This window comes from Gopherus evgoodei, chromosome 22 (assembly GCF_007399415.2).
Source record: "Gopherus evgoodei ecotype Sinaloan lineage chromosome 22, rGopEvg1_v1.p, whole genome shotgun sequence".
Lineage (NCBI taxonomy): Eukaryota > Metazoa > Chordata > Testudines > Testudinidae > Gopherus > Gopherus evgoodei.
Genome location: NC_044343.1, coordinates 9,681,160 through 9,702,157, shown reverse-complemented (window position 1 = coordinate 9,702,157; position 20,998 = coordinate 9,681,160). Strand labels below are relative to the sequence as shown.

General features: G+C 53.0%; 1 protein-coding gene across 1 annotated transcript in view; it reads left to right on the top strand.

The window, feature by feature from the left end:
* Positions 1 to 20,998, top strand: part of ADAMTS10 (ADAM metallopeptidase with thrombospondin type 1 motif 10) — a 91,274-nt gene that overhangs the window by 17,953 nt on the left and 52,323 nt on the right. The window contains exons 3-7 of the mRNA XM_030540804.1: positions 1,753 to 2,117; positions 10,115 to 10,274; positions 15,225 to 15,442; positions 17,260 to 17,343; positions 17,909 to 18,054. Of these exons, the coding sequence (XP_030396664.1) occupies positions 1,753 to 2,117; positions 10,115 to 10,274; positions 15,225 to 15,442; positions 17,260 to 17,343; positions 17,909 to 18,054 (973 nt within the window). The remainder of the gene's footprint in view (positions 1 to 1,752; positions 2,118 to 10,114; positions 10,275 to 15,224; positions 15,443 to 17,259; positions 17,344 to 17,908; positions 18,055 to 20,998) is intronic.

Sequence of the window (20,998 nt, the reverse complement as noted above, 5' to 3'; positions counted from 1 at the left end):
GGTTCTGTTCTTGATTGTGCCACTAGCCTATTGTGTGATCTTGAACTCCGGTTTCCCTCCCCCTTGTCTCTCTTATTTTGGTTGTAAGATTTTCAAGGCAGGGACTCTGAGCAGGGTTTTGAACCATGCCTATCACAACAGGGTCCTGATCTCTCTTGGTGCTTCATCATATAAATGATGATGATGATAATAATAATTAATAACAGTGAATCATCAGGACCAGATGGTACATCCCAAAGTTCTGAAGGAACCTCAGACTGCCTAGCTGAGTTGCTAACGAAAAAGCACAATCACTTATTAAAATCGATGGCTCTGCTGAACGACTAGCACAGTAGCTCTCAACTACTGTCCCCCTTTCAGGAGTCTGATTTGCCTTGTGTACCCCCAAGTTACGGCTCACTTATAAACAACTTGCTTCCAAAATCAGGCATAAAAATACCTAAGTGTCACAGCACGCTATTACTGAACAAAACTGCTGACTTTCACATTTTTACCATGTAATTATAAAATAAACCAATTGGAATATAAATATTGTACTTACATTTCAGTGGATAGTAGATAGAGCAGTATAAGTAAGTTATTGTCTGTATGAAATTTTAGTTTGTACTGAATTCGCTAGTGCTTTTTAAGTAGCCTGTAAAATAAGGCAAATATCTGGATGAGTTGTCTTCCAGGGGGTGCATCCTCTGCCTGCCCCCAGGGGTATGTGTACCCCTGTTTGAGAACCACTGGACGAGAAGGTAGTTATTGTCATATCTGTCCTTTAAAAATTGATCATGGAAATTGCAGAGTAGCACCCTTGTCTTCAGTACCAGGTTGTAGACAGTCAATGATTGTTTGGTCAAAGAGCGCGTTTCCTTCCCTCTTCTCAACATAATGCTCTGGGTTTATGATTTCATTTGCTAAACCATTAGTCCACCCTCTGTGCTTTAGTGCACAGCTGTGAGACCTTCCCTCTAGGACAGTAATTCTCAGCGGTTACTGTTCTGGGACCACCTTTCCCATTCCAGGACCCCTGTTCCATCTAGCGGGGAACCCTGGCCCATACAGCAATATGGGAAAGGCAGCAGGGTCATCATGATCCCTTGGCACCTGTTTGCAAACCCAAGGAAATAAACCCCGATCTAAGAATTTCAGAAATAAATAGCTGTAGTTTGTCCCCATTTTAGAGATGAGAAACTGAGGCACGGAGAGACTAAGTGACTTGCACACGCTAGCGCTGACATCAGTATAACTTAAGTCACTCAGGGGTGTGGAAAAGCTGCCCCCCGAGCAACATAAGTTACTCCAACTTAAGCGCTGGTGTGGACAGCGCAACGTTGGCAGGAGACGTTCTCCCACTGACAGAGCTACTGATGCTCGGGGAGGTGGAGTCATGATGCTGACGGGAGAGAGCTCGCTTGCCAGCATGCAGCGTCTAGTGTTGAGGAGTCCTAAGTCACTTGCCCAAGGTCTCACAGGAGTCTGTGGCAGAGCAGGGGATCCAGGTATCCTGCGTCTCAGGCTTGTGCCCTAACTACTCAACCATCCTTCCTGCCTCCACTGGGCCATCCTTGCTATTGGTCTGTGCAGCGCTGGGTGCAGTGCGTTAGCTGCAATCTTACCAGAACTCTATAGAGAAGGATGGTCCTCTCTCTGATTTTGACATGCCCCTGCAGCCGAGAATTTCGTTGGCTTTTACTCTGCCCCAGGTCTCCTGACCTCCCTGTCTCTCCAGAACATGACTGTCACTGTGTTTGCTATGCCCTCCAGAGGAGTTCCTCTCCAGCCTCGATCACTATGAAATCGCTTTCCCCATCCAAGTGGACCAAAACGGGGACTTCCTCACCTTTGACATGAGAAGCCAGCTGAAGCGGCGCTCCCGGCGCAACCTGGGCTCCCTATCCTACGATGCCACTGAGCGGCGAGTCTTCTACAAGGTCTCCGCCCACCACACCCAGTTCCTCCTCAACCTGACCCTGCACTCCAACCTGCTGGCCGAGCACTTCACAGTGGAGTACTGGAAGCGGGACGGGGTGGACTGGCAGCACGACTTCCACGAGGAGTGCCACTATGCAGGCCACTTGCAGGATCAGTACCTGAACTCCAAAGTCGCCATCAGCAACTGCAACGGACTGGTGAGCTTCCAAAGGGATCGTAGGACAGGTCCTCCCAGTTTGCTCAGCCAAGGGCGGTATCAATAGTTAGGACTGCCCATAAAATGGAACAGATTGCAGCTTCCCTGATCTTCATTACAGAGGTGCAACCTACTAAGGTGACTGGTCCCAGCATTCAATGCTCTGTTGTGATGTGCATGGCCAAGCGGGCAGAGCTGAGATGGGACATTGCATGCTGGGATCCATCGCCTCCACTGGCCGTAACTCTCTCTCTTAAAGCTGAGGGTGACCAAAAGCTAGTCGAAGGCCCATGGAAGCCAGTCAGTTTCCACTGATGTCAATTGGCCTGGGATAGGGAGACCTATAGACCCCACTTTGATTACTTTAGCTGCCGGAGACCCCAGCCCTGTGCTCCTTTGCCTCTTTCCGACAAACAAACGCTGCGTTCTGCATGTACTAGTTAGCAGTGAATTCCAGGAAGGGGCAGGACTCGGAGACAAGCCCTCAAAAAGTAAGTTGCTGATCCAGACCTGTGTAGTTTGCCACCCAGTTGTGTTTCAACTGCTGGGGGGAAAAGAATTGCCTAGTGATGCCAGTCGGCTGGATTGCAAACCTTGCATCGTTCTGCCCTGACAATGCCTTCATGAGAGACAGGGCAGTGCTGTCACATTGTGATGTTAATCTTACCAGGCAGGGATGCAGTGTGTCGTCTGAGCAGATTCACGGAGAGGGTATATTGTGCATATGCTGTGAGACTGTCCCGTTTCCCTAGTGCCTTCTGCATGGATGAGGGCTGAGTCCAGTGTCTCACGGGTCACATTAGCATCTACCTTGTTACCTTCTGCTTTCCCTTGATGGCAGGTGTGGTATCTCGGGGGCTTCCCCATACATGGGGCTTCGTGCAGCTTCCAGAGAACAGCTTGCCAAGTATGATACCCTGGTGCCCCCAGAGAGAGGGATGGAGCAAGCATACTCCGCTGTGGGGTAAACATAGGTAGGAATTGATTTGGTAGGTCAGATCCTCCTTTATGCCAAGGCCCCTCGGGCAGCGTAAGGGCATTAACATGGGCATGAATTTACACCGCCTTTAATGCAGCTTTCCATTGCCATTGAAAAGGCCCTAATGTAATGAGAATCTGCCTCGTTATGTCAAGGATTCTTTTACCATGTTTCCACCCCACCCCTGGCACCAGGGTTGCAGCCTAGATCCTTTCCCCTCCCCAGACTGCTGTGTCAGAACCGGCTCTCCATGCATCTGAGGGTAAGCGCTCCAGTGATGTCCTAGTGGATTTCCTAGGACTCAGAGGGTGAGCTGCTGGGTGCATTGGGCACTGCTGGCTCGTAAGGAATCCAGTATCAATGCCTTTCCCACAGTGGCCCATACGTCCCAGGACATCTGATGGCCAGACAGTACTTTGACCAAGCCCAGAACGTCCCAGGGGAATGGACGGGGGATGGAGAGATCCCGATGACAGACGAACGCCCAGCCCCTCCTTGGGAGGTGCAACAGGGCAGGAAATAAACCCTCTGCAAGCCCAGAAATCTCCCCATTACCTAAGTGAAGTCCTGCTGTCCTGGGGAGCTTATGGACATCAGTGTGGGGGATGGGGGAAGGGAGTTCAGCTGCTTTGGTGGGGGGAGTCTGGCCACATCCAAGCTGCGCCCAGCCAGGTCACAGGGCGGCCTTCTGGGGAGCTGACCCCATCAGGCACCGAACCCCCCATCAACCCCTCACTCAGCCATCATGCTTCCTCCCTGGGCCCTCAGAGTGCAGGCAGCTAGGGCTGCTTGGGACAGGAAAGAGGATCCTAGGTGCAGGGCCGGCTCCAGGCACCAGCGAAGGAAGCAGGAGCTTGGGGAGGCCAATAAAAAGGGGCGGCACGTCCGCGTCTTCAGCGGGAATTCGGCGGCGGGTCCCTCAGTCTCTTGCTTCCTCTTTGAGCTGCTGCCTAAGAGGAAGAGAGAGAGTGAAGGACCCGCCGCCCAGGGGCGGCTCCAGGCCCCAGCACGCCAAGCGTGTGCTTGGGGCGGCATGCCGCGGGGGGCGCTCTGCTGGTTCCCAGGAGGGCGGCAGACGGCTCCAGTGGACCTCCCGCAGGCGTGGCTGCGGAGGGTACACTGGTCCCGCGGCTTCGGTGGAGCATCTGCAGGCAGGCCTGCAGGAGGTCCACCGGAGCCGCGGGACCACCGGACCCTCCGCAGACACGTCTGCGGGAGGTCCACTGGAGCCGCGGGACTGGCGACCGGCAGAGCGCCCCCCACGGCGTGCCGCCGTGCTTGGGGCGGTGAAATGGCTAGAGCCACCCCTGCCGCCAACAAAGAATGGAGCAGCGTGACTGAGCTGCCGCTGAAGTGCCGCCAATTAGCTTTTTTTTTTTTTCGCCACTTGGGGCAGCAGAAAACCTGGAGCCAGCCCTGCCTGGATGCCAAAAGCATCTCGCCCTTCCCACTCTGCTTTCTCTCCTCACTGAACAGAACTATCCAACTGTCACTCCCGACTGCCAGGGCATTCCCAGACCCCAACATTCCACCCGGCAGCCCCCCAGTCACTCGTCACCACCCCGACACCTTCACACCCCAGCACCCCTGACTGCCAGGGTACCCTCAGACCCCAGCATTCCACCTGGCAGCCCCCCAGTCACCTGTCACCACCCCCACACCTTCACACCCCAGCACCCCCGACTGCCAGGGCACCCTCAGACCCCAGCATTCCACCTGGCAGCCCCCCAGTCACCCGTCACCACCTTCACACCCCAGCACCCCCGACTGCCAGGGCACCCCCAGACCCCAGCATTCCACCCGGCAACCCCTCAGTCACCACCAATTGCCAGGGCACCTCAGGCCCCAACATTTCACTCAACAGCCACCCACACAACCCCAAACCTCTTCCCCTTTCATCTCTCTCTCTCTGTTTTCCTCTCTCTCACCTGCTGCCTCTATCTCCAGTAAAATATAGATGGAAAAGACCTATTAGTTCATCCAGACCCTGTCCCAGGGGCCAGTGCAAGATTGTTCCTTATGGCCGACACGCCCCATGCCAGGTACATGTCCTCTGACTTCCTGCACCCATTCACACGGAGCAAAGTTGAAAGGAGATGTAAAGTGGCCTGTACGTTAGATGTTGCTAAGCTGGTGCCAGTTGGTGTAAGTTGTACATGAAGGAGGTAGAAGCTGGATGGGTGTTGCAGGAAAAGCAACTGACATGAGGAGAGAGGCTGAGAAGGGATAACATAAATCAGGCCATCCCTTGTTCTCTGAATTTCCTGCTATTCCTCTCTGGTGCACCCACCGCTACTTCAGCATGTAAGTTACACCAGCTCACACCCACTCAGTGATGTATAACTCACACCTTATGTCCCACTGATAATTACATAGATACACACTGACTCATATTGCTAGCTTCCTGTGCACGCACGCACGCACGCACGCACGCACACACACACACACACACACACTACCCTGATATCTAAACTCCTCCTGAGACATCTACACCACACTCACAATCATCTGAACACACATGCAGATCTGAGCACATCTATGTCCCGTATCCATTGCTACCCACAAATGCGCACGCATTCCAGGACTGAGAGCTGCCTCATGCAATGTGCTCTTTGCTACGCTTTGTTTTGAACAGAATAAAAGTCACTGAGGCTTAAGTTGTCGGAAGCGAAGGGCAGAATGGTCAGGATTCCAAAACATGCACAGGCTGTTAGCTGCCAGCAAGGCAAGGCCGCCAACAAGCCTGCAACGAAAAACAGCTGGAGGCGGCAGAAAGCAGGCCCAGCAGCTCTCTCTGCCTGGGCCCTAAAGGGGAACTGAAAACCTTGCATTACACAAAGCAATATTTCAATCCACTTGCTGCTTGAGTTCCCTGAGACCCAGGTGCATGAGAGCACCACAGATAACCTCAGCTCAGAGGGAAAGAGTTGAAAATCACACTTTCCTTCCTTCACCTCCCATGACCTGAGTTCACAAGACATCATTCCTCCTGCCGCTGCTAGGGACAAGAAGCAGTGCAGTCTGGTAGTTAGGAAAGTTGGCTTGCAAATCAGTATGCATGTGTTCAACTCCCTCCTCTTCTGTTGAATGGCTGCAGGCCTTGGGTAAATCACTTTGCTTCCCTGTGCCTCAATTTCTCTATCTGTAAAAAAGGGCTAATGCTACTTACCCTCCTTTGTGAAGTGCTCTGAGACAGGCTAGGTATTAACATTAATATTCACAGGGAAGTGTAGCCCGTGGAATTCTGAGCTTTTGACAGGGTTTAAAAACATTCCAGTTCCTCCTTAACGCTAATTATTAACGGGTTTGATAAAGAATTTGATTTAACTGGTAAGTTATTCCTATTATGAGTTGTATTGCAGTAGGGCCTGCAGGCCTCCAATCCAAATCAGGACCCCCATTGTGCTAGGGGCTGTACAAACCCGGGGTAAATATCATTGCTGCCTCTGCCAAAAAGAACCCAGTGGTTTATAATCTCGCAGTAGCGATCGGGACTGATAAAACCCTATGAGCCAACATTCTATCCCTGTAGACAAATACATACCATAGATTGTAAGGTGTTTGGGGCAGGGACTGTCTTTTTGTTTGGTGTTTGCATAGCACCTAGAATAGTGGAGTCCTGCTCCATGACTGGATCTGTTAAGTGCTACTGCAATGCAAATAATAATAATGATTAATAATACTCTAGTGACTGGAGCTGTGTAAATACTTCAGACACACAGACCGCCTATGGGGGCCCTCCTTTGCGGTCGGTTCTATCTGACCATCAAGGACTATGGAATTCATTACTGTGCAACCGTCTGGTTTTCCTTCTGAATCTTGAATTGTTCAGGCCTTTACATTTGGAATGAGCAATACTTGGGATCAAATCCTGCTCTCGCATTGGTGTGAATCAGAGTCATTCTGCTGACTTCACTGGAATTAACTCTGGTTTTTACACCAAGGGAAGTAAGAGTAGAACTTGGCCCTTTTTATCCGTTGATGTTGGAGGTGGGGTTAATTTCCTGATTGCAACATTTTTAATTTAATTAAGACTGGGGGGCAGGAAAATGACCTTGGAAGTCAACATAATTCGCTATCCATCCAAGTTAGACCCAAGATCTCTGCTCTGGTGAATATCCCCCAACTCTGGCATTATCTGATTATCATTACTGGCCCAAATGTCTAGACTGAGCCTGTCTGTCTTTCTCATTTTTATGAGGCAGCCCATCCCCCTAGTATTTGAACCCCTTAGTGCTGTGGCAGCTGAGAAACTTAGCCCCCCAGCTCCAAACTTCCACGTACTTTGGGGGGAAGTTTGGATCCAGAGCCTAATCCAGACATGAACTTTGTGGCTTGGATCCCTCTCGAGTCAAAACTCATAAGAAAGACAAATCAAGGCCCAGTCCTCCAAACACAGATGTGCTTAACTTTACTCATGAAGCTTATATAATAATCCTGAGCTCTTACATCGCACTTTGCATCTGCAGATTTCAAAGCACTTCACAAAGGAGACAAGTGTCGTTAGCAATATGATGTGTAAGTGTTTGCCGGCTCGGCGCTCAAACCCTCCCAAGCCTGGCTGTCAGCGAATGGGATAGACTGTTCAGAGCCCATCCCTGCTCTGCAGGTGACTTGAGCAAAGCGCAGACAGGATGTCCGGCTCATCTCCCCCACAAACCGCAGCTACATCTCGAAGGACTCCATTCCGCCCCCTTTCAGCAGCCAGATGTTATGTCAGCAACCCAAGCCATTCAGCCTGGCCCATTGCAGAGCTGCTTTTGGACCCCAGAAAGGTCAGAGCTTCACACACGCATGGGCAGGAGAGGCGGTGGCATCCCCTGCACACTAGAAACTCTGCAGTGGTCCCAGAGATGATGTCCTGGGCAGATCAGTAGGGTCCTTTTCTAACAGCACATGATTTCCAGGCAGTTCTGTGCTCTCACTTCCCGCTGTTCCACCATAAGCTGGCGGTGACCTCCTTCCCCCTGTCCCACAAAGCCAGCAGCCAGCTGGCTTTGCAGGCCGACGCTCGGCTTTCTGTTGGAATCCTCGCCAGGCTAACCTCACACTACCTCGCTTGTGTATGAAAAGGTGGAGCCGGGCCAAGAGCAACAGAGCGTGGTGCAGAAGGAAATCCCCCAGCATTCGGTGGAGATGGGGACTTCGCGGTGTGCACACTGCCCTGATTCAGCTTTCATAGCGGGGAGGGGGGGGAGGAGACAGAGAGAGCCCTATTAAGGAGGCAGCATAGACCCCCAAAGAATGCTCACCCCAACTTTCCCAGCAACCATTCTTTTACTTACATAGCACCTTTCATGCAAGGATCTCAGGGGGCTTTATTGATCTCCAGTCTCACCCCCTGGAGCAAGAAGCTTGGTGCCAAGCGACTTGCCAGAGAATAAGCAGTAGGAGAGCTTGGAAGGGAACCCAAATGTTGCTATTCCCAGGGCTGTGCTTTAATTATGAGCACCGAGAGGAAGCATGGCCCAGTGGTTAGGGGATTAGCTGGGGAGACTCGGTTTCACTTCACTGCTCCACCCCTGATTTCCTGCGTGACTTTGGAGAAGTCGCTTGGGTTTGTCTACCTGCACCATTAGTCTGCGGCAAGCTGGGCTGTGAATCTCCCACTGACGGACTGTCCTGACTCACCTGAGCAGTTCTTTAATGCCCTTTGATCTATGCCTGTTTCCAAAAGGCTCATCAAAGCACTTTCATGAACTGTTAATGTGCACCAGGGGGTCCACATGGACAGCTGGTTCGCGGCAGGCTATTGCAGGGCAGATTCACACCCCAACTTGCTGGGAACTCCAGGTTTTGTGTAGACAAAGTCCTAAGTCTCTTTCTCCCTCCATTTGCCGATTGTGAAATGGGGTTAGCAGCACTTTGTACCTTACCGGGGTGGGGCGAGGATAAATACATTAACAGTTGTGAGATTCTCATGTATGGGCATAATGGTGACCAGATAAGCACTTAAGAGAGAGAGGCTTCCCCCAGGCCATGCAGAGCTGAGCTGATCATAGAATTTAGACAGGCAAAAATCCTTGTAGGTCACCTAGACCATTAGTCTGGCCTAACGAGTAGGGCAGGCTCTAGGGAAAAGTACCACTCACCCTCGCTTGACTGCTTTTCACGAGGGCAGAGTTTTGCTTGCACACCTGTTTGCAGAAAGCAAATTGTGCAGCCACCGCTGAGATATGTTCAATCAAGAGAGGGGAAAAATCAGAAGTGGAAGTTGGTCAGGGACCAGAAGCAATGCCAGCGGACTTGGGCCATGTCTACACTGCAGCACTCTACTAGCATTGCTACCGCACCGTAGCTCTGCCAGCATAACCCCGAAGTGCAGATACAGCCTAAGCCAAGCAAAGGGGTTTGTCAGTGGGTGTAGGGACACCACCTCCCCAAGCAATAGTGCCTAGGTCAAGGGAGGTATTCTTCCATTGGCCTACCTGTTCTTCCATTGACCTAAATGTTCAGTGTAGACCAAGCCTTAGCTAGCCAATCACCTACTGTGAAGGAAGAAACATAATGAGGAGGCTGTGTGGCCCAGTGGGTAGACACCACCCCCAGCCTGGGACTTTTGAGACCTGGGTTCTGTTCCCATCTCTGCTGCTGGATGACTTTAGGCTAGATTTTCAAAGGTATTTAGGTGCCTAAAGAGGCAAACAAGTGCCTAGTGAGATTTTCAGAAACATCTAGGTCTAGTCATCGAAATACCTTTAAAGGGTTTACCTCCTCTGTGAAGTACTTTGAGCTCTATGGATGAAAAGGACCATATGGGAACTAGGTATTACTTTGGCTAATACTGACTATATGAATGCTCCAGAAAAACAGTCATAGTTCCACAATCAACCCTGGACTAAGCTCGCAAGCAAGGCTAAGATGGTTTAAGCTCTGTGTGAAGGTTCAGTTCTGTTCCTATTTCATCTACAGCAGCTGATGCCTCTGACCCTCTTTGTCGCCTGGGGGGTGGAGTTTTGCAGATGGGAGAGAGTGCCCTGCTTCCCTCCTCACTGCCCCCTCCCTCTCTCCTTTTACAGCACGGCGTGATTGTTGCCGACGAGGAAGAGTATTTCATTGAGCCTCTCAGCCTGGGAGCCAACATGAGCACAGGGAGTGAAGGCGAGGGAAGCCCCCATGTTGTGTACAAGCGATCGTCCCTCCAGCACTTGCACATGGATGCGGCCTGCGGCGTTTTAGGTATCGGTGTCGACAGACAAATCCTCCCCAACACTGTGATATTTACTTCCACGTGTGCTAGATTATCCCACTGATAGAGCCAGATTTCTCTCCCATCCATGAGAACCTGGCGTTGCCGAGATTGTTTCAGAGAGGCCAGAAATGCTGAGGCTATCGCACTGTACCTCTGTCCCCTTCTAATGCTTAGGCCACATATCAAAGATCACAAGTCAGCTACTGCCTGTAAACTAACGGGATTGGTTCTTTAGCTCAAAGAGATTTTAGATCCAGAGGTCGTGAGTTCAATCCAGGCAGATAACTCAACTAGGAACATTGTTCCAAGTGCCCGTACAGGGACTAATCCTGTACACATGCCATAGTCACCACACAGGGATGAAGGGTCCCTTTGGTGTCAGCAGGGATTACATGAAGCTATGTTAGTTATAGGCAGGGCTGGCAGCACCTGGCTGTTGTTAAGGTTTCCTGGCACTTTCCATTATAAGACCCAGTTTCCAGCCGCTTATAACTTTACATTTCAGCCCACGCAGTTCAGCCGTTTCCGAGATTGGGTGCAGTGAAAAATGTATTGCTTTGCTAACATTAAAAAATCCTTTTCTTTGAGAAGCTTTAGCGACCCCATGCTTTGTAGCAAGGACTTGAAGCTTGGCAGGCGGGTGGCCTTTGAGTCAGGGATGTGGCTTTTGCTGCCCCCATGAATATCCACCCAAATTTGGCCAAGTTATAAGCCTTTGAAAAATTCCAAGTTTGCACATGCTTGGTGGAGACTTTCTAGAGCTTTGGTGTTAAATTCCCTGAAGATTCTGTCCACACTGAACAGGACTTGCTGGGCCAGGCCTTGGTTCAGACCTTAGAACGGAGAGCTGGGAGCCAGCCTCTACTGTGGTCTCAATTCCCTCCCACCCCGCTGAGCTCAGGCACAGGGGAAAAGGAAGCCACCTGGCTCAAATACAGAGGGGGACAAGAGCTGGAGTGGGGGATGGGTATTAGATTGGGACAAGGAGCTTGGAGGTGTTTAGGGGCAGACTGAGACCAGAGGATGGCGGGAGGGTTGAGGAGAGAGGGAAACTGAGGCTGGGTGTTTGGGTGGAGGAGACTGGGACTGGGAGCCAGTAGGTGCAGGAGAGATTGAGACTGGATGAATAGCATGCAGCGAATAAGGCCTAGAGGGACCCACACTGAACAACGAGGAGAAAAGAAAACATGGACTAGTTGCTCGTTAATGGAGCACCATCCAGCCCTTGCGCTGAGCAAGGCAGGGGTGCTGTGGAAAATTAGCATGTGCTCATGTAATTAAAGGGTGCACATGCACAAGAGGATAATGATGAATAATGTTCTGAAAATATGTGTGTGTGTGTGTGTGTGTGTGTGTGTGTGTGTGTGTGTGTGTGTGTGTGTGTGTGTGTGTGTGAGAGAGAGAGAGAGAGAGAGAGAGAGAGAGAGAGCAAAATATGTACAGTTAGGGTTAAAGGAAGGAATCCCTCCTCATCGCACTCCCTCCCGTCACAGTCTGAGAATGAGCCTCTGAACTGGTGAGCATGAGTGTCTGTGTGACCCCGAAACCCCCAAACCATAGACCTGGATCCAGACTTTGCATCTTAGGTGCTGTCTTGAGCATGTCCTGTGCATACCGGTGAGTGTTTGTGGGCCTTTCCGTTCTGGGTGGGTGGGTGAGCGTTGTTATGTTGGGGTGAGCACAACTGAGGTGTCTATGCACGGTGTGAGGGGGGGACTGTAGATTGCGTGATTCTTTGTGTGGGGTTAGGTACACGGTGGATGTGTCTTTATAGTACCATGAGTTTTGGTGCCTGTGGGGGGAAGGGTATCTGGGGGGGAGAGAGGTTCCGTCGGGGAGGGGGAGCAAGAAGGGAGGTTCTGTGGGGTAGGGGGATCTGGGAGAGAGGTGCATTGTGTGAGTATCTCTGTGTTAGGGGTAGGGGTCGTGTCTCTGTATGGATGTGTTTGTGTGAGGAGGTGTGGGGTGAGGTACTGTATGTTTGGGTGAGCCTCTGGTGCTGAGTGCGTGTGTGTGTGCTGTGCCTCTGTGTGTGTGTGTGTGTGTGTGTGTGTATGTGTGTACTGTGTCTCTGTGTCTGTATGTGTGTGTGTCTGTGCTGTGTCTCTGTGTGTGTGTGTGTGTGTGTGCTGTGTCTCTGTCTGTACTCTGTGTGTGTGTGTGTCTGTACTGTGTCTGTGTATGTGCTGTGTCTGTGTGCTGGAGGTGTGCTCTGTGTATCAGTGCCTGGTGTTTAGGGGCACGGCACACCCTGGGTAGAGGAACGTCAGTCCGCGTGTGGATGGTGCCGCTCCACCCCTCATCCTGGATCTCTGGCCCTGGCTGTGGCGAGCTGGGGCTCTGCCCTCCGTTTGCCAGGTGGGATGAGCCCAAGGCCTGGCCCATGTTTGGGCTGGAGCGTTACACTTCCCTTTGTCAGTGTGAGTCACATTTGCACCGCTCCGCTGTCGGATCTCCATGGACAGGGTGAGAACGCAGAGCCATTCACAGGAGAGAAACAACAGCTTCCGAGAGTCGGTGTGGGCTCTGGGAGGCATTGGGAAAGAAGGGCAGTTATGTATTTACCTTCCTTTCTTACTCCTCCACTGGGAGACTCTCCCCCTTCTCCTCGCCATCGGTGCTCTTATGATCAATGCCCTAGAAGAGCATAAGACAGGACTCCTTTAGAGGTGATGAACCCCCATACACAGATGGCCCAGAGGGTGCCAGTAGAAGTGTCCATTCCAGCTGCAAAACTTGCGCCTGCCTCCATCCTGCAGAACGATGCTGAACCCCAGCCTACGGGCCCCATTTCGCTATCACGAATCATTTCTGTCGTGCCAGCCGTACCAGTCCCCAGTGCCGTGCAATCACAGGCCTGTGATCAGCTGGCAAAGAACTGCTGCCTGCCACAGAGAGCCTACAGACTAAATGATCTGATTATGCATCATATTCTAATGAACTGTGTGCTGTATGCACACGTGTGTGTAGAGATGAAGAACAGTGGTTAGCCTGTGACCTAGGTCACCTGCACCCTGTTCCCTGCTCTACCACAGACTGTCTGTGTGACCTGGGGCAAGCCACTTAGCCTCTGTGACTCAGTTCCCCCTCTGTGAATGGGGGAGAACAGCACGGCCCTGCCTCCCTGGGGTGTGGTGAGGAGAAAACATTAAAGATTGTCAGACACTTGGATATTACATATGTACCTGAAATACATAGTGTGTGTGGTAGGTCCTGCAGTGGGAGAGGAGATTCTCCTTTAGGGCCAGGGCCTCTGTTTTGGGAGCAGGGGGATCTGATATTCATCTCCATTGTCTGTAGTGTGTGGCAAGGTGACAATCCCAACCCTAGGCTGCCCTGGGTAGGCTCCTGCTGATCGCACTAAAGGAAGATGAAAGGAGAATCTCCCCCACTACAGGGTTCTCTGTCAGGATCAGAGAATGCAGAGAGGCGGCTGCTCCCAGCTGCCGCAGGCCCTTGGCAAGTTTGAATATCACTGCAGGATGTGTTTGACCCCGAGCACGTAAATCCAGCATCTCCCTGACCTGCGGAGGAAGCGCAGTTCTAAGGGCTGGTGACTGAGGAGGGATCTGAGGCGAGCTCCCTCCCACCTGTGCCTGCTGGAGCATCAAGAGACGACCTGGACTCTCCTGGCCCCGCGTTACGTGAGGCAGCCAGCAGAGTCCCCTTGTGCTGACTCTTTGCCACATTCCCCGGCTTCCAGACGAACGCGAGTCTGTTCCCAGTTGTTTCTTGGAAAGCAAAGACCACAGAGTAAGAGCCACAGGCCAAATACAGCTCTGAACAACCACAGCACAACTGGCTGCAGCAGCGACACTCCCTCCCATCCCCTGCACCCCGACCAGCCTCACCTGTTTGCAACAAGGAGCTCCTCCCCATCAGCCCCAGTGAGCTCGCCCAAGCTGCCGCAAGGCAATGACTGAGAGTCACCGCTCCCTGATGGCCAGTGGCAGCCGCATTCCCACCCAGGAGGACGTCATAGATTGAGCCCCACGTCAGGACAGAGAGGACATGAATTCGCGCCGCCTCTGGTTTCCCAGTCGGTGAGGTCAGTGGGAGCGCTGGCCGCAGCCTTCCAGCAGACCGCAGCTCCCAGAATTCCTTGCAAGATGCTTCTCCCTAGGGGCAGTCGCCATTCCTGTTTGGCAGTGGGGAAGGAGCATCCCCAATGAGGTTGAACCCATTGGGAGGCAGCCAGTTGGGGGGCAGAAGCTTAGGTGGCACCAACTGCTCTTGATGCTTGCAGCAAAATACCACAGTCCTGCTGCTGCTTCGCGGTACGTCCAAACGGCAAAATAAAACCTCCAGCAGTGAATCTCAGAGCCCAGGTCAGTGGACTCAGGCTCCTGCTGCGAGGATAAAAATAGCCACGTAGACGTTCCTGCTCGGGATGGAGCCCAGGCTCTGAGACCCACCCTCCTCACTGGGTTTCAGAGCCCAGGCCCCATTCTCCAAGCAGCAATGTCTACGCGGCTATTTTTAGCCTATTTTTAGCATGAGCCCTGCCAGCGCCAGTCAGTTGAGCCGGGCTCTGAGATTCGCTGCTGTGGGGTGGTTTTTTACAGTGTAGACGTACCCTTAGAGGTTGCAGCTCTTGCTGCAGGGGGAATCCCGAATCTCAAACTCGGGTCCCAGCAGATAAAAGGGAAAGAAAATGATTTGCCGTTGCCTTGTTTTCAGGTTATTTCTTTGTAGTTTCTAAATCTGCACAGCTGACGGAGCAGTGCTCCCACGACAGAGCAGTGTGCGGGCCACAATGGGGAAAGGGCTCTGGCTCGGGATAGCAGAAGGTGCTGCCCACCTCAGCACTGAAGTGCAAGGGCAGATGGCGAGGAGGGTGGCTCCCAGGGCTGGGCAGCAAGGGTAACTGGCAGGACAGGGCTGTGATGAATCTCATTCACGTGCACCAAAGCCAGAAAGCCCTTTTCTCTCCTCAGATGAGAAGCCCTGGAAGGGGAGACCTTGGTGGCTGCGGACGCTCAAGCCCTCCCCTCTGAAACCATCGAGCAATAACAGCCAGCGAGGCCAGCTGCCCCTGAAGAGATCCGTCAGCAGCGAGCGCTACGTGGAGACCCTCGTGGTGGCCGATAAAATGATGGTGGGGTACCACGGGCGGCGGGACATAGAGCAGTATATCCTGGCCATCATGAATATTGTAAGTGTTATACCCATATCACGGCCCCCCAGGGTCCCTGTGGCCCCCAGGATGGGAGCCAGGGGAACAGCCGTGTGTCCACACTGCTGGCTAACCGGGAGAGGCTGCCAGGGAGCAGGTGGGAGGTAGACTGCAGAGTGCTGCACTCAGAGGGCACCCCGTCTCCTGGAGGATCATTGGCAGCCCTGGGGCAGGTCACAACCTGAGTCTAGACATGGCCTGGTTTGCCTAAAACACAGTGACCCAAAACCCAACTTCTGTATTTGCTGGGGAGGACGGATCACAACAGGCCGGACTGTGCCTGTATCTCACTCAGCCAAGCAGGGCACAGTAAGTGGGAGAAAGCTCTGCCCCCACCTCCTTGTTCAGGTGGGTAAGATCGACCCAGCTAGCTCTTGGGTCCAGGTTTGGTGTGGGGCAGACCCAGTGCTCCCATTGCCAGCACATGGATAGGAAGAGGCTAGAAAGAAGTGGGGAATGAGCGGACCATTTGGAGGCCTGCAGTGACTTACTCCCCACCCCCAGGGTGAGGGATGTCAGGAGCAGAAGGCCCTTCATGGCTATTGCTGGGGCGGAGCAATTACACGCCGTCCCTTACTCCAGGCAGAGCCTAAAGTTCTTCATGTAGCCCATAGGGACCACTTCTAGAGTCGGGTGCTAATGTATCTGACTAGGAGTGGCAAAGTCTAGCCCCACACAGCTGTACTGTAGGAGGGTGGTGTCACGGAGTCCCTAGGCGATGCTCTGGAACTGCTCCCCACAAAGCCAGTCAGGACTTTGGAGAGCCTCCTCTCCCTTGGAGCAGACTTTTTCAGGGCAAGAAGCTCACACATCTTCACCTCCTGGGTCTCTCCTTGGAGCATTCAACATCCTCTGCCCCTCCGTGTGCTTCCCACAGCGAGCCGCCTCGGCGGGGTCCTGGGGAAGCCACAGGGTCCTGCACCCCCACTTCGCAGTCAGACGTGACTCTCAGCCAGCCAGTAAATCAGAGGTTTATTCGATGACAGGAACACAGTCTAAAACAGAGCTTGTAGGTACAGAGAACCTCTTGTTTTGACCCTTTGACCTTCACACCTGCCCTTGTTATATTTTCTGTTGTCTCCCGTAATTATTTGAGTTCCCGGGCTTGGTGCATCCTCCCCAGAACCCAATAGGACCAGGTGCAGATTGTTACAGAGGCAGGATTGTTACAGAGGCAGGATACCAGGCGAGATGGATTAAGGGGATGCCCTGGGTGTGCTGACTCCTGTGTTCCCGTGAGAAGAGACAGGCTGGGAAGTTGTTAACAGCAGGTGTGAAAGCCTCTCTTTGCTGGCTCTTTGCCCCGTCCCCTGCCGGACACCATTTAGCTAGACTTGGGGCTTGTTCTGTGAGTAGTTTCTAATTGTTGCACATGTTGTAAAACATTCCCCAAGTTGTTTCCTGCACCTATGCATGGTCCTCAGCAACATTCAGACCCAAAGACAGTGCAACCCCAAAGCCAGAGACCTTCACCCTCTGAGCTCCAGCAGAAGATCCAGAGAGGTGGCGCTTTCTGTTAGATTCAGGGCAGAACTAAAGCCCCGATCTGAACACCCTTGGCCTTTGTTAGGTTCCGAAATCCAGATCCCAATGTGATGGCGCAAGCCCGTCACTGGCTATCATGTATCTTGAGTTCAAGCCTCCCCACAGTGGAGGGCGAGACCTCTACACACCAATAAATGCTCGAGCAGACCTGGTTCTTTCCAGCAGAAAGCAGCAGCGTGCACGTAAGATGCCATCTCCCCAATGCTGAGCTCATTTTTAAGACTTGTCTTTTCTTGTTTCTTGGAGGTCAGGTTGCCAAACTTTTCCAGGACTCAAGTCTGGGCAATATTGTCAATATCCTTGTGACCCGTCTGATTCTCCTCACTGAGGATCAGGTAAGGTGGCAGCAGAGCTTCTGGCTAGTGGGGGAGCTTTGCCAACCCCACCCCCCTCCACCCTAGCTGTGCAGTGTAGTCATGACCCCCTGATCCAGCAGTGCTGCCCTGGCTTTGTGAAATCTTGTATTTTAACTGTGTGGTAAAGCTGTGAACTGCTGCTGAATGGTCCGGGTTCCATGCAGCATGCAGCTAGTGTGCTGCTCAACAAAGCAGGTTCTCCCAGGTGCAGCACACCTGCTGTGCTAGAGACCAGACCACGTTTGTTCAATCAGAACTCACCTGTCATGCCCCTGAATGGACCCAAGCATTTACTGGGGGCTTGATTCTCTGTTCGGACAGAGTGGAGAAGGGGTTGCTGCAGGGATCCAGTTGCAGTTCTGCTCCCAGGCAGGTCCCATATCTTCTGCTGTACTTTCCCCGCCTCTGCCCGCCAACCAGTCCATGCTCACAGCCCTACTGTGCAATGACAGAGGGAAGCAGTGCTGGATTTAGCCCCCACTCATCTAGGGAAGGGCAGTGCACCTTCTCCATGTCACACGCTCTCCTCTTGCTTCCGTTCCAGCCCACCCTGGAGATTAACCATCATGCTGGGAAATCCCTGGACAGTTTCTGCAAGTGGCAGAAATCCATTGTGAACCGGAATGGCAATGGGAATGCCATCCCTGAGAACGGCATAGCCAACCACGACACTGCTGTGCTGATCACCAGGTAAGGCTCTCGTGCTGGCCTGTGCTCTCTGGGTCCCTCTTCGCTGCAGAGGTGACCCAGACACTTCCCCAAGTGTTGCCCCCAAACCTCTTCCATCCAGACACAAACCCACCTCTCCTGGACATGGAACTGCTTTACCCCAAGGCTCGCTGGCCCTTCTGGGGCTATAGGCTAAAGTCCGAGCGAGGCTTTTGCCCAGGCCGGTAACCCACCCGCTTTGCAGTGATGACGCAGGCTAAACCATGTGAGTCCTGACAGTCCTTCAATGCCTTCCCAGAATTCGCCCAGCCTGGCCAGAAGCAGTTGTGCTGAAATCGATGGGGTATAAGCACATGTCCAGGTGCTATGGGCCGTACTGTTCTTCCTGTGAAAGTATGACCACAGTGCAGATATGAGAACTGTGCAGGGTTTAACTAACCCAGGGCATTGTGTCATGGGCTAGCCCCACCTGGAGTGCTCTCCTGAGGCACACCATGGCACAACAGGCCCATCTGCCTCAGTGTCCCTCATTCAGAGACCCAATAACTTTACTCCAGGTTCTGTTGCCTCAATAATACCCCTCCCAATGGAGTTTATTACAAAATCGTTGTGCAAAAATCCAAAAACATCAGTCCCAACCCATAGTCCATTTGTTAGCTCCTGAGCATGGAGTCTTTAAAATCCCAGGGCGTCTAGACCCTCGGCGCCCCACGTTCCACTCTCTAGTGTCTTCTGCCATACCTGGCTTGGTCCTCTCCTGTCCTTCTGCAGGACAGCCACCCAAGTCCTTCCAGCTGGTCCTATTTCCTTCCGAGTGGGACCCCCACTGTCTCTCTTCTGGGAGATCATCCTCACCAGGGGAGCATCCTTCACTCCCCCGGTCCTCTCACTCTTTCCCTGGGTCCAGCTCTGCAGCAGAGAGACGTCAGCAGATAAGTTCCTCCACTGCCCCGCTGCCTTCAGCCTTCTCCAGCCCTCAGCTTCAGCTCTGCAGGTTAGATGTCAGCAGGCAACCCCCTCTGCTGCTCTCTGGCCTTCAGCTGTCTTCAGCCCTGGCCCTCTGGCTAGATGGAGTCAGCCAGAAAACCCCTCTTGCTGCTCTCCTGCCTTCAGCCTTCTCCCAGGAACCAACCACAACTTCCTTCAGGGACCTTTCAAAGCCCCCAGGTCTCCGGCAGCTCTCATCGGCCCTGTCCTGACTGACGCAGTCTCTGCTCTAAGGCAAGCCCCAGATGTCTCTCAGGTGTCCCTGTCCCCATCTCCGCCCTCATGCCGCTGTACTAGTGGTTGGCCGGGAAACCGTGCACCAGGATCCAGCCCAGGGATCCTACAACCCCCAGCCAAGGTCTGCTCAGTCCAGCTCCTCGGTGCTGCTTCCATAGGCTTTTCTTCCTACTGTCCAACCTTTGTCAGGCCTTCTCCCCCACAGCCTCTCTAGGTTCTCCCCTCCTGCAGGGCTGGGAGTCTCAGGACTCGCCCCTGGAATTCCCCACAAAATCCCAAACTAAAAGTATAAACATAAACCAAACTTCTGCCTTGCATGGGCTTGACTTTTCATCCTCCTCATTTTCCTGGCTCTTGTCCTCGTTTAAAGACCTCCTTGCACCCTCCCCTGAAGTCCAGCTCCTGCCCTTTTATCGGGACTTTACCACTGGCGCCTGCTCCGTTCCCAGCAGCTGCTTCTGCCCTCTCCTTTCTCGGGTTCACTCTGATCCTTTATCGCTGTTTCGCCCTCTTGCCTGGCCAAACAGGGCGCACCTGTTCTGGCACTGGGATGCTGGACCTGCTTTGTGAACTGGATCCAGCCACCTGTGATGTGTTGGCTGAGCAAGACAAAAGCTGGGGGTCCCTGAGAGCCCAGGACTGTTTATGAGGCATGAGACTGGCATGTCAGTGGGTGCTGACAGGCACGTTTGGAAGACTTCGGCACAGCTGCTCGATGCTTGCCCGTAGCCAGCGCTGGCTGCCCCTCGCCTACCTGGACGCTCAGTTTTAATGGCGGGGGCTCAGGTTGGAGACGGGTTGGATGTCCCAAATTTGGGGCAACTGCAGTGGGCTACATGCAGATGGTGTGGGGCGGGGCGGAAGGGAGGGAGTTGCACGTTCCTTTTTCCTCCAGGAAGCGAGTCGGGAAGGTCATAAAATGAAAGCAGCAGAGCAGGGAGTCTCCAAGCAGGACCCAATTCCTGCTGGCCTCCCCAGCATGCTGCACACTCACTGCAGTTCCCTCAGCTGCAGAAGCTGCACGGAGCCTGGCTCCTGTCAGGGGAGCTTGTGAAATTTTTGATGGTGGGAGGAGGAGCAAACCAAAGCCCTGTCAGCCCCAACTTCACCTTCCCTGGCTCGCAGCGGCTGCTGCGTGTGGGACGCGGACGCTGACTCCAAATTCCTTGGCCTCCTGCCAGATGTTTGAACTAACCCTGAGAGACTCTCTGGGCCCAAGTCCCCGGGGCCAGCTCCCGCGCCAGCCCTGGGAAGGGCCTACCGCATCTGGAGCTGTCTGTAATAAATTCCCTGTCTCCCGATAACATCTTGCTGAGCTGTGAGCTTTTTTCCTCCGCCTGAGACGTGTCAAGTCAGAACCTCCGAAGGCTTTAGCGGAATCCGCTCGAAACAAACAAAGCGGCGAATGTTTCCCCCTCGCTTGGTTTCCTGTCGGGGGCGAGGGGTTTGGACACGTGGAGCAAGCAGGGAGGCCAGAGGGCCAGGAGCCATCTACCAGCAATTGTCACTCTTAACCCATTGCCTGCTGGAAGCTGGTTTTCTCCCCGTTTTTAGGGTCTGTGAGGCAGCCAGCGGTAGCAAGGCTGATTTTTAATGCTGGCTGGCACGTGAGCTTCCCCCTTCCAAGCATCCTCCACCCTTTGAGCCATTGCACCTCACTCCTGACCAGCAACACGCCTGCTATTCCAGCCCACCCTCCACCATCCTCTTCTCTCTCTGTCACGCACACACACACATAAAA